At 46.1% G+C, this 13,345-nt stretch overlaps 3 protein-coding genes across 3 annotated transcripts; 1 reads left to right on the top strand and 2 right to left on the bottom strand.

The window, feature by feature from the left end:
* Window positions 1-1,015: 1,015 nt before the first annotated feature.
* Window positions 1,016-3,780, top strand: LOC124701202 (nascent polypeptide-associated complex subunit beta-like). The gene is made up of 6 exons (XM_047233254.1): window positions 1,016-1,073; window positions 1,510-1,577; window positions 2,132-2,280; window positions 2,377-2,433; window positions 3,033-3,071; window positions 3,220-3,780. The coding sequence occupies exons 2-6, from the start codon at window positions 1,510-1,512 to the stop codon at window positions 3,432-3,434; spliced, it is 528 nt and encodes a 175-aa protein (XP_047089210.1). The 5' UTR covers window positions 1,016-1,073; the 3' UTR covers window positions 3,435-3,780.
* Window positions 3,781-5,489: 1,709 nt separating this feature from the next.
* Window positions 5,490-8,246, bottom strand: LOC124694359. Its single transcript, XM_047227353.1, has 5 exons — window positions 8,213-8,246; window positions 8,030-8,088; window positions 7,422-7,465; window positions 6,103-6,206; window positions 5,490-6,021 (listed from the first exon to the last, which is right to left on the bottom strand). Exons 1-5 carry the CDS (start codon window positions 8,244-8,246, stop codon window positions 5,738-5,740), a joined length of 525 nt encoding a protein of 174 aa, XP_047083309.1. The 3' UTR covers window positions 5,490-5,737.
* A 3,050-nt stretch (window positions 8,247-11,296) lies between these two features.
* LOC124701201 (anthocyanidin 3-O-glucosyltransferase 2-like) lies at window positions 11,297-12,979 on the bottom strand. Its single transcript, XM_047233253.1, has 2 exons — window positions 11,429-12,979; window positions 11,297-11,384 (listed from the first exon to the last, which is right to left on the bottom strand). The coding sequence occupies exon 1, from the start codon at window positions 12,878-12,880 to the stop codon at window positions 11,450-11,452; it is 1,431 nt and encodes a 476-aa protein (XP_047089209.1). The 5' UTR covers window positions 12,881-12,979; the 3' UTR covers window positions 11,297-11,384; window positions 11,429-11,449.
* Window positions 12,980-13,345: the final 366 nt, after the last annotated feature.

Genomic DNA, 13,345 nt, shown 5'->3' with positions numbered 1-13,345 from the left:
TAAATGTTGAAATAATGTGGTTTTTAATAATGCTACTACTTCCATTTTTTTGTAGGTTATCCATATGGTTACACATTGGGTCCAAAAATGACCCCTCGAGTGCATATTGTTACTAGGTGCATCTGCCTATGGACGGTTGCCCATGATTTCTACAACCATGCTAGCTGGCAGCTTTCTAGGCGACCGACTGATGCTTAGCCTAGTTGTTTCTCCTGTATTTCGTTGGTTGATTTTTGTATAAACCATTTACTAGGTGCAACCGCCTATGGATGGTTGCCCATGACTTCTACAACCAGGCTAGCTGCCCCTTTCCGACTAATATTAAAAGTATGTTTGGGAAATGGTTAACCGGGGTAGACAAACTAACTAAAGCAAGAGTATATATTTTAGTATCAGCTTTGAGTTGGTCTATTTGTAGATGTCGAAATAATGTGGTTTTTAATAATGCTACTACTTCCAATTTTTTGCAGGCTATCCATATAGCTACATTGTCCCCTCTTGGTACCGGAGGATTAGCAAGTGCATATGGTTACTAGATGCACTCGCCTATGGAGAGTTGCCCAGAATTTCTACAACCAGGCTAGCTGGCAACTTTCTAGGCCTGCTTAGCCTATTTGTTTCTCTTGTATTTCGTTGGTTAATTTTTGTATGAACCATTTGTGATCCTTAAAATTGTTTTCACCCCATTTCGAAAAAAGCAGGCTAAGGATAAAATGTGAATATTCGTGCCTTCGTTTTCCATCGGCATATATTGAGGAACTTGAAGATACGAGGTGATGACACCATTCTCTGTTCCAAGTTCCAACTTTGTAGTACAACTCTTTTTTTTTCAACTGAACTTTGTACAACTCTTGGGTTGAGGACACGTGACAACATGGAACCTCACACCTCCCCGTGCGCGCGCGCCTACAGATCGGACGGCCAGGATCGATCCCGCGGTTGTTAAAACCCTAACGCCGAGCGAAGAAAAGCAAGAGTGGTTGGCCTCCAGAGCCCTATCTACTCCTACTAATCCCCTTTCCCCTGCCCGCCGCCGCCACCGCCACCGCCGCCGCCGACGTCGCCTGCCCAAGGTGAGCCGCCGCGCCCATCTCCTCTTCCTCTCTCTCCGCCAAGTTGCGCCGCGCTCGGTTACCGCAGCTTTTAATTCGATCTCGTCGCGGGTGGGTGGATCGATTGGGATGGATACGAATGGTGTGGCCGATCTTGTGGATTCTTTAGTTTTGGGTTGTTGTGGTAGATGTGTTTTGCTCCGTCCATGGCTTACGCTCGATTCGCCGGAGGGGGTCTGACCGGCAGGAAGGGGAGGAGCGAGATTAGATTTAGCTGCTCTGATGTCGTCCCGTGTCGTCTCAGGTTGGTTCGGTCGTTAGGTTAGCGAGGAATCGCCCGCTGCTCGCAGCCGCGCCAGGACGCCGCTGCTTGACTGAATAGTCAGTGACTAACACTGCAAGATCCCTTTCAGCTCGCATGCCCTGTTATTAAAGCAAGCGCTCGTGTATCATGCAGATGAATGTCGACAAGCTGAAGAAGATGGCCGGTGCCGTGCGCACCGGGGGCAAGGGCAGCGTGCGCAGGTTTGCTCTCTCTCTGTCTTCACTTTGTTACCTGTGGAAGCCGTTTGCTTCAGATATGAAATGTTTCCTCACAACGAATATCTTGTGACCTGTGAATCATCTTTGCTAGCTACCCTGTGTAAAAAATGCATAATATGGAAAGTTCTGGCTAAGCTTATTTACAACGTTTCCTCCCAAGAATATCTCTTGCCCTGCGAATCATTTTTGCTAGCTATCCCGTGTAAAAATGCCTAATATGAAACGTGCTAGCTAAGCTTGTTTATTATCAACCAAACATGCTTGTTTCACATTTTGAAATTGATATGTCAGCTAACATCTATTAGTTGACGCTCTGTGAACCGGTTCTGCTAGCTATCCTTGTAAAATTGCTAACTTTGAAGCTGTGCTAGCTATATTAGCATATTGATTATCATCCAAACATGCTGGATTTACATTTCTAATTTGACCCGTCAGCGAAATCCATTTAATGGACTCTTAAATCAGCATAATATGAGTACAAATATATGAAGCATTTCTCCTCTAGTTAATACTTAGTTTCCCACTATTGGTGGCAGGAAGAAGAAGGCGGTTCACAAGACCACGACCACTGATGACAAGAGGCTTCAGAGCACCTTGAAAAGAGTAGGAGTGAACACCATTCCTGGTATTGAAGAGGTCAACATCTTCAAGGATGATGTAGTCATCCAGTTTCAGAATCCCAAAGGTGAAACGTTGCCTTGTTAAACCAGTACTTCTACGGAAGTAAGGATCCACCCACAACGTGTTTCTTCTAACATTGGTATTTGTTGGTTTCCTGCAGTGCAAGCATCCATTGCTGCAAACACATGGGTGGTCAGTGGAACACCACAGACAAAAAGTAAGTCTTGCTTTAGAATCTTCATGGCTTAATTGTTTGATTAAACAGCCTTCTTTACCTGGAGCAACATAAATACACCTTGTGAACTGCTTTGGCAGTGATCTGAACTTGACTTTTACATCTACTTTTATGCCTCATGGGTACATAAATAAATATTATAATGTAGACGGCACATGGTATCAACTTAAATTGCATGACTTTTGTACATCAAAATCAGATTGATTATGTTTCCAAAGGCAGGTTGCAGTTTACTAATGCCAATATCACGAAATTGCACCGTAGCTAAACTCTCCAGGATTAGTTACTATATTTAATTCATTCATGTTTGTTTGTAAGTTGATTTACACATGCAATAAAAGTTGAGGCAAACCAAACTACTCCCTCCAATTCAAATTAATTGACTCCACTTTATATATATATAGATGTATCTAGTCAACATATGCATCTAGGTACTTTCAGTATCTAGATAAAGTGGAGTCAATTAATTTGAATCGGAGTGAGTATTAAATTCCAGCTCTATCATATATGTTCTTTTGTGAGCACTCCACATTCTTGAACTTGAATAACTGAAATTTCTTCTTTGACTCTTTCTTCTACAGAGCTGCAAGATCTGCTGCCAACGATTATCAACCAACTGGGTATGACTCTTTACATTGTTTCATTAGTCAAAGAATTATTCCCTATATTTCTGGTGAAATGTCTTGGTACTGCTTGAATAGCACCATGAGTGAACCGAGCATGTGCCTTTATAGCAGTATGTCTCATTTGGAAGTTCCTTACTTGCAGGCCCTGATAACTTGGACAACCTGCGGAGGCTTGCTGAGCAGTTCCAGAAGCAGATGCCTGGTGCTGATGCTGGGGCCAGCATTGGTGCCGCTCAGGACGACGATGATGATGTTCCGGATCTCGTCCCAGGAACGACCTTTGAAGAGGCTGCAGAGGAGAAGAAGGAACCTGAAGCGAAGAAGGAACCGGAGGCAGAGAAGAAAGAATCGTCGTAATCTTGCTGCGTGTGGTCCTAGTCTGTTATTGTGAAGGGTTGTTGGTCCAGTGTTGGCATCCACTGTGCCAGAGACTGCTCTTGTGAGAACTCTGGCCTATCTTTCATTTCTGTGCTCTCCGGTTTTGTCTTGGCCGTGGGTTCTGTCCAAACCAACGGCAGAACTGAACTGAGTTTTACGATAACTATGTTTACCATTTGCAAGTTTTCCAGATGCACAGCTCCAATGTTGTTTGATGGATAGGTGTTCAGATATATATATATGCCGTCCAAATCCAGTCATATATATGTTTCTTTTTGGAGAGAATGCGAGTTGTTTTAATAACATGCACTCTTGAGCTGTGAAACTGTGTTGCCTTTAGGATGCCTGAATGTGGTTTAATTTTGGAAAACCTGAGTTGTCAAACTTTTGAATATTCTAAACCAAATAGTCACGTATTCGTTGTATAATTCTTTTCACGTGCAACAACGAGCATGTTGCACATCACTTTCTTTTTAAGCTTGCCGATGCCCAGTTTCAGCTGGAGGTGCTGGTCAGTGATGAACAGCAGCCAAATGACGAAAACTAAATTACAGTCAATTGCCCTGAACCTGAAGTGCAATTGTATTACAGAGTAAGGAATTTCGTTTCGCCAGAGCAGTGGCTGCTCAGATCAAGGGGAAGTCATACGATCAGCATATGCAGACTGGCCGTGGAAATTCTAAAAAAATAGAGCCGAGATGTTTGGCATCTGCAAAGAAAAAACAACCGTTAATTAGTTCTCTCCAGCAGGAGAGTACGTATACGGTACACCGTGATCTTTCAGCAAGGCAAGAGATGCAGTCTGAGAAAACTCTGACAGACTGGGTGAAAAAGAAGGGAATATCTTTGAAAGCAACTGATATATATTGTTCAACCTTGTCAAGCTCTAACACATTGAGCAGACCAATGATGGGAATATCTTTGAAAGCAACAGATATTCTCCATAAAAAATCTCGCTGTTTCGCCGTGGGGCAAACAGATTCGCCGACAGGAACGAGGAGGAGCTCAGCTGGTTGTGCGGAGTTTTGCCAGACTCCGACGCGGCCGAGATCAACAACGATGATGCAACCGTCACTTGTTGTAGCTAGCTAGTCCCTGCCTGTATGCTTCTGAACCTTCAGCGAGTGAAGGTGCATTAGCTAGCTAGCACGGTGCATTAGCTAGCTACTAGTTAGCCCAAAACCAAAGATGTACGGGTGGATAAGCGGCCTGGCCTCGCGTTTTTTTTTGCGGGTATGCTCATCGACGAACCGCGACATTCGCCTGAGCATCTTGTACCGCATCGCCTTCTCCTCCTCGTCCTCATACCTGCGGCCGTGCTTGACCATCCACTCCGCAAACCTCCTCTTCATGGCCTTCTCCTCCATAGTTTCCTTCCCGTCCAGGGCCACGTTGAAATGACCACCCTGGTTGCAAGCTGAAACTTCGAGGGAGGCAAGGTTGATGAGTGGTCAGGTAATTGAAGACTAGCATGCAAAAAACTGAGGCAGATTTACTTCCGACCTACTACTGACTTCTCCGTATCGTCGCCGTTGTTGTCATCATCATCATTCGTCTTGAAATTATGCAAGGACATTCCTGAATTAGCACCATGGCCACTCGCCGCTAAAGAAGGCACTACTGAATTACAGGTCGGAGGGCAGCAAGACACAACACAAGCATCAGTAAAACCCACGCACAACCGAAACTTAGTACCACTGAATAATGAATATAACTCCTAATGCAGTCAGATCGTAGTCTTCAGTGATCACTTCAGTCTTCAGTTGTGCAGAATCAGTTTCTAACATCATTAGCAGCAATAGTTTTACCATTTTCGTGCGTCTTGCAACAAATCCCCAGCCACAATTTTTTGCACGTTCAATTCATTTGAACTTGACCGTCTTACAGTGCAAAATAATAATGTACCTAACCTTCATACTTATATGGAAATACTTTTGTACTTACATGCCAGTCTAGAGATTTATATTTTTGGGTAATAACATGATAATGTACATGTGTACATTTAATATGCTCGATTGCTGGATGCTGACAATGTATTTTGATTTTGACACACTTTAGGAACAAGAACAACACACAGAGTCAACCAGTAGCATGGGTTCCGGGTCTTGACTTGCAAAATATAGATCTATGATATGATATAATCCATAAAGCTAGCTAATACACCCTGATTTCATGAAGGTTCTTAAGTACGTCCACCATCAATAACACATTAAGTTAAGGTTATCACTCTAACATACATATATAGCACAACAGTTGCACAAGATACTCATAGCAGGAACGATCTAAAACTGATAGTTGCCCCTTGTCCTGGAAGCTCCGCTTGGCCTCTCTTCAGCAGTTCTGTCGGCGAAATCGTTTGTTCCAACGGTGGATAAAGCCCCCGGCCTCAAGTTAAGCTCGTCAACGCGTTGTGCCGTACGCTTGAATATCTTGTACCGCATCGCCTTCTCCTCATTGTCCCTGTACTTGCGGTCGTACTTGATCATCCACTCTTCAAACCTTTTTTTCATGGCTTTCTCCTCATAGGTTTCCTCCTCCAGGGCCTCCTGGTAAATCAGCTTGCGGGCTGCAATCAGCGAGGCAAGATTTATGGTCAGAGAAAATTAACAAGGCAGGATATCCAAATTAAAGCAGATTCATTTCGTACCTGCTGGCTCTTCAGGGTCATCTTTCAAATACAAAATACCACCCCCAAAGAGAGACAAGGCACCCACTGTCACAACACTACGATGCAATTCACCCATGGGCAACCTGCATATTAAGGGTATGAAGAATTAGATGAGACTGACTGGAACAAACTCCAGGTTTCCAACATCCAGTAATCTTACTCTAATGCTGCGTAGAACAATCAAATCAAACTAGCATATCAAATACAAACTATAATGTATCAGAATATCAGTCCTGTTACTAGACATAGTTGAAAATTTATTTAATTTTAGACAACAAGTCATTGAGAAGTTTTTCAATATCCCTCACTCAACTTATATCACTCTTACTCTTAGGCTTAAGTTTCATCATTTTGACTAATATTTTTCAATCCTTGTGAGCAATAGAACCAAATTCCACCTTCTGCAGTTATTAGGAAAGCACAAAAACCAAACAAACAAACACAGCTAATACAACAACTGCACAACAGCTGGAGCTATGAAATCATCACTTCTTGCTCATGCTTAATCACAATGTACATCTTCTATCTCTACAACCTGTGTTGTCCGTTGCAGCTCGATCTGGGTTTCATGCCTTGCATAGTGCCAAAACGAAAAACTTCAGAACTAGTGTGGATGTTCAAGTTCAAATAAACCTTAAAATGAAAAGCAACAGCAACACTGACCCTCAGTCTCTTCCAAGCATCTAAAGTTGGCTAGCAAAATAGCAGGCTCACATGGCAATAATTAGATGAGACTGACTGGGACACACTCCATGTTTCCTAAATCATATTAATCCATGATTCGATTTGAAAATACAATATAAATCTTACTTACTGCTCACTTGAACAATCTAAACAAACTAGCGAATCAAATAAGTATAAGTTTCAGAATATGAGTCCTGTTACAAGACATAGTTATGACAACCATTAAAATTTATCTAAATACTACAGGCAACTACTAGGTTGAGAAGATTTTCAAGACCCAGCAGTCAACTTATATTCCTCATACTCTTAGGCTTGTATTTGATAACTTTGAATAGTTTGTCAATCATCATGGGCAAAAAAAACACACGCCTTCTGTCACTAATACGCAAACACAAAACAGTAAACGGCCACAATTAAAACCCTAAATTCCACAACTATAAAAACATCACCTCTTAACCCGATCGAATTTTACTGGGACTGCGAGGAAGGAATCCCTTTGTACATGAACCGGTCTAATTTGTTACTGGAGGAAAAGATTTGGAGATAGATCGAGCGCCAAAATCAAACTGCCAACCTACATACAACATCGTATAAGCTGAAAGCGGGTAAACTACCTGCCACGGAAGCCAGATCCACCCACATTGCCAGTAAGTGTCCTCTGCACAAGATGATAGTAAATTCATCACGCGCATAGAGGAAGAGAGACAGAGAGGGAATTTGTGACGTACAGACTGGTGCAGGAGCCTCGCGGATCCTAAAGCTTGTCCGCAGATCCGGCGTGAGGAGAGCCTCCCGGCGACGAGAGAGCCGAACAATCGAAGTGGCGACATGATACGCCTCGATCTTCGGTGCCTCGTGTTCTAGGGTTTCCGCAGGCCATGTGGCCCATCTTTTACCGAGTGTACTATGTATATATATACTGATTGGCTTCAATTTGTCCAAATAAAAAAATCACAATCCTCTCTTCTTTCTACGCCAAAGAAAATCACCTATTTTTTTGCCGGATAACAATCCATCTAAAAATAATGAATCCTGATCATCTAATAAAACACATTTTTCAGCATCTGAGCACTTGTTCATGTCTCATCCACCATTTTTCTTTTGTTTTTCCACATTCATTGCTCTTCACGCCGTCAAACTGCCGCATCCTCCTACATCAATCACCACAAACACATTCGTCGGCAGGAGCATGGCCCTTCCTAAAAAAACCCTCATTGCTCACTTGAGCTAGATCCTTATGTGTGCCGCACCTCTCCCTAACATCACCATTTTCTCCTTTATCTATTTGACATCATCGTTTTTCAGAGATAGTTAGAAAAAGACCGACCTTCGAAAAGTTTTTGCTCGAGTCAAATGTTGTGTTCTAGGATTTCCATCTTCCTTGCTTCGATCGGGAGTCCCATACCTGTACCCGTATCCATCTCCTCAATCTCACCCATTACCCGTACCCATACCCGTCGATGGGTATAAGTTTTTCCCATACCCGTCACCCGGTAGGGTAAATGGGTACCCGTGGGTAAAAAATCCGGGTTTAAAACACATCAAATTTTTTACAAAATACTCGTCGACAAAAATATATAACCATAATTTATAACAGTGGCACATAGTAATCGCCTTAGGTTCACAAACTCAGAAAATATAGAGGTCATTTGACCGTATGTAAGGCCACAAATAAGCATTACAATAAAATCTCAATAATATAAACGTTCAACTGACATAAACTTGAGCAATTCGATTTATCTGGGACGTGAATGTCATACTGATAAGTGAATAGGTTCAGCCTCACAACTATTCTACGCGGTAATTATGGGAGATGAGGTCAAACAATAATTACCTGAGATCATGGAAGAGGTATTAGTGGGATTATTATTTGGGCTTTTTTGGTACGTTAGGATATTATGATATTATATGAAACCCCACGTGTCACCATGTTGGCCGGGTACGCGGGTACATGGGTATGGGTTCTACCATCCCATATTCCCATACCCATACCCACTCTACCAAATAGGTGCAATATTTTCCCATTTGTCTACCCATGAGTAATTTTTTGTCCCATACCCATACTCTTGTTGGGTTTTTACCCGCCGGGTACACGGGTGATGGGTACCCATTGCCATGCCATCCCTAGGCGGTGACATCCCTCCTCCTAGCATAAACAAAGGCGATGAGCAAGCTAATGGGCCGTTACCGAGTGTACTATATGTATATATACTGATTGGCTTCATTTTTTCTTGAAAAAACAAGATTGGCTTCATTTTTCCAAATAGAAAAAGAGCACAATCCTCTCTACTTTCTACGTCAATAAAATCCTTTCTTATTCTTTTTTTGCACGAAAACAATCCATGTAAAAAATGCATCCTAATCATCTAATAAAAAACTTTTTCAACATCTGAGCAGCTTTTCATGTCTCATTCACCATTATTATTTTTCCTTTTTCCACATTCATTGCTCTTCACGACATCTAATTGACGCATCCTCCTCCATCGATCAGCACAAACACATTCGTCGGCAGGGGCATGGCCCTTCCTCCAAAACCCTTGTTCCTCACTTGAGCTAGATCCTTACATGTGCCGCACCTCTCTCTAACATCACCATTTTTTATTCTATTTCAAATAAGGTTTAAAATAGTGTGCTAAATGAAATAGCGGCGGTCTCCTTTAAACTCTATGGACACTATGCCGTGCTAATAGCGTGCTATATTTTAAATAACATTTTAAAATATATCAGATTTATCCTAAAAATAAAAGATTTTGCCAAAAGTGAAGGATATATAGTCCAAAAGTGACTGAAATATCTTTTGAAACGTTTATCCGAATTACAATAAGTTTTCACCATTGCGCCATGTTTGATAGGCTTCGAGAATAAATTTTTTGTACCCACCTCTCCCTCCCCTCTCAATCCTAGCTGCATCCGGCGGCTTCCTCAACACCTAGCCGGCCGCAGCCCCCCTTCTTCCTCCATGGCTCCCTTCGAGCCCATCGCACCTCAGCCTGACTCCCTCCTATGGGCATAAGCCACCGCCATCCAGAGCGTACGCTCCCTCGTCCCGGTCGTCCTCGACTTCATGTCTAACGTCTTCCCCAAGTGGCACACGTTCTTCAACATCGCCGACATCTTGACGAAGGGCCTTCTATCACCGTTGTTTCTGGATTTTCGGTCTAGTATCAACGACCATTGTCCTCCGGTTGTGATTGCGGGGGGAGTATTAGACAGATATGTCACGTAGCATGACATAATCCTCTAAAACGCGTTGAGTCCTTATTTGTATGATCTCCCATTTATGATTAGAATTGTAATATTTGTCTATATATACATGCAATGGAAAATGTCTAAGTGTGGCCAGTCTTCTCATAGACGCAATCAATTAAGGCCAGACCTTGGATTTTCACCCTGCAAGTTTAGAGACTGAAATTCTTTGGTGCTCTCGCCCCCACTTGTTGATTCCGGTGCTACAATCAGCAAGCCAAAACCCCACGATCATCAGGACTTGAACCACCATAATGAGTTCCCAGATCTCAGCTTCCATTTGCTTCTCCACGACTGACTTCACCGTTGAAATAAAGACATGTAACATGATGGCAACATATTGTAGAGTTTTGAATCGCCCCCTCTAAACCCGGACAGTAAAAAAAACATGTCTACGCACGAGTAAATATCATCCCATCTGGTAATCTCCGTCATGTCGTCCGTTAGAGTACACCGGCGGATCCTTTCAAAACTCGACACTCCCGCCAGATCAATGAAGAAGTTCTTTATCATGGTGTGAGAGGGATGTTAGGACCACCTCCATTATTCTAGCCGAGCTGGTAGTGCCCACGCCACCCACCAGCTCCCACGGGGCAAGTCGACGCACCAGCCATGGCTATGGGTGACTCCTGACAATGCCACGAGGCCGGGAGACTAGGCCACCACACTTTTTTCGATAAAGGATGCTTTATTACTTCTGATAAGCAATTACATCCAGCCTCTGCATAACCAGGATGCACACAGCCGTTCAAGTATCTGGAATCAAAGTATAAAAAAGGCGAAATACATATCGGAACGATAAATCATATAACGCCTAGGGTGAAGGTGGTGCTGCTATCCGTAGACTATGCTGCCACCCATGTAGGGAAAAAGTATCCCTCGCCGTATCCTCCAACCGTGTACAGACCTCCATAAAGAGGTCTCGGTTCTCCATCCGCTGAAGAGGTAACCATGAACGGAGAATACCTGTACATCTGTAGATGACCTGCAACAAGGAACAATTTTTATCGTTAAAAATCTTGTCATTTCTACTTAGCCAAAGCGCCCAGATAACTGCTAGCGCTCCCACCCTAAGAAGCAACTTAAACCTTGAATCGATACCGTGAAGCCAATTGCCAAAGACATTGGACACACTAGTCGGGGGATACAGGGTAGATGCTACTTGGATGACTGACCATATAGATCTAGCAAAATGGCACTGGAAAAAAAGGTGTTTAATGGTTTCATCATGATGACAGAAGACATGTGGTCGATTTAACATGTGGGTTTGCAGTTTCATGGTGTCATGGAGTTGAAGAAGACAGTAGACGATCGATCCCCTGGGTCCAGTACTGAAAAAAAAAAGGTACCCGGCCTACACGTATGACGACGTCTAGAAATGAATCAATCGTGGCATTCATTGCCGTCCACCACCACCAGTGCTTCTCACGTCCCACGCACGCCCAACGGCTGCCGCGGCGGCCTGTAACGAACCGTAAGACGACCCTCCGCCCTCCACCGCCTTGAGGCAGGCGGCCTTGGCCTCCGCAGCTCGCTCCCTCGCCTGCGTCCCCTCCGTGCCGCTGCCGTCCATGAGGCACCGTAGCGCCCGCTCCAGCTCCGCCGCCTCGACCAAGTTATTCCTCTTCCTGTCCACGCCCATCTTGACGGCCACGCCCATGGCGACCACGAGCTCGAACGCATTCAGGTGCTGCTCCGCGTACAGCGGCCATGGCGCCATCGGCACGCCGAACCGCAGGGCCTCCAGCACCGAGTTCCAGCCGCAGTGCGTCACAAAGCCACCCACGGCGGGGTGGGCGAGGACCTCCCTCTGCGGCGCCCACGCCGGCCAAACGAGACCTCTCCCCCTCGTCCGATCCAAGAATCCCTCCGGGAGCAGCTCCAGGCCGTCGGCGTCCGGCGGTGGCGTCCGTAGAACCCACAGGAACCGGTGCCCGCTTCGCTCGAGACCAACGGCGGCCTCCCTCACCTGCGTCGCTCCGAGGAATCCCATGCTGCCAAAGCAGAGGAAGACTACCGAGCCCCGTGGCTGCGCGTCGAGCCACCGGAGGCACTCGTGGTCACTGCTATCAGCAGCTGACGGGATCACCGGTCCGATGGGGTACACAACAGGCGGCGGGCGCCCGGGCATGCACCGCCCCTCCGCGACCGCCGCAACCACCGCCGGTTCCAGCTCGGCCACCGTGTTCAGGATTATGCCCGCGGCCTCCGCGAGTCGGCCACCATGGTACGCGGTGTCCGCGTAGCTAGGGCTGCTTTTCACCATCACGGACGCCGGCATGCACGAAGCCGGCAGCGGCGGCAAGCCGGGCACGTCGTGCACCACCAGCTCCCCGTCCATCTCCGCGAAATCCGCGGGCACCTCCTCGTGGAGCGCCGGCAGCCGCATCATGAGCGCGAGCATGGCGGCAGACGACGCGAAGTACACGTACGCCGGCACGCCGAGCTCGCGCGCGACGTCGAGCATGGTCGTGGAGGTGAACTCGACGACGAGCGCGACTGCGGGGCCGGGCAGCGCGGCCACGGCGTCCTTTACGTGCGGCGCGTGGAGATGGATGTAGCGGGAGGTGAACTCCTCGACGGTCGCGCAGTCCGTCGGCGGTTCCACGGGCGGGAGGTGGCGGAAACTCACCACGCCGCCGTTGGCCTCGCGTGCGACGTGCGCGGCTACCTCCAGAGCGGACTCGCGCGTCGGTGCGCCCATGACGAGCACGGTGAGCGAGAAGCCGGCGCCGAGGGCCGCAACGAGGAGCTTGCCGGCCTCGAGCGTCGGCATGAAATGGCCCGACGCCCAGACCGGCAGGAGCACGACCGTCGGCGTAGCCATGGAAACGCGCGCGAGCTCCTAGTTTGGCTCTCAGTTATCTGGGTCTGGGTGGTGCATGCGATCTTTGGCTCTGCAGGGGTCAACTTGTTTTCTGCTCTAACCGTATGTCGACAACCGATCGAGTGAGTGATGCCACGCTCGCCACGTTGGTGCGAAAAAAAAACCACGGCTGGTTCTTGCTGCTCACTGATTATTCAGCCATTAATTTAGAAGGCGACGGCACGAGCTGTTCAGGCCATGAGCTTAACTCGAGGCAGGGAGGTTTATGCTTCGTCCTTTGCAACGAACGACTTCGCCGACAGGCCCGAGGAGTCCAGCTAGTGCCACCGAAGATCTCGCGTACCCCACGATGAGCTCGCTAGGTCAGATCTGGAATTAAAATGGAACACACTCAAGAACACAAGCATAGGGGTTAAGAAAATTTGGCTGATACCATGTGAGAAGATCGATCATATTTGGGTCTTT

This window comes from Lolium rigidum, chromosome 3 (assembly GCF_022539505.1).
Source record: "Lolium rigidum isolate FL_2022 chromosome 3, APGP_CSIRO_Lrig_0.1, whole genome shotgun sequence".
Lineage (NCBI taxonomy): Eukaryota > Viridiplantae > Streptophyta > Magnoliopsida > Poales > Poaceae > Lolium > Lolium rigidum.
Note: the sequence above shows the minus strand (reverse complement) of the source record. Positions and strands in the feature narration are given on the sequence as shown.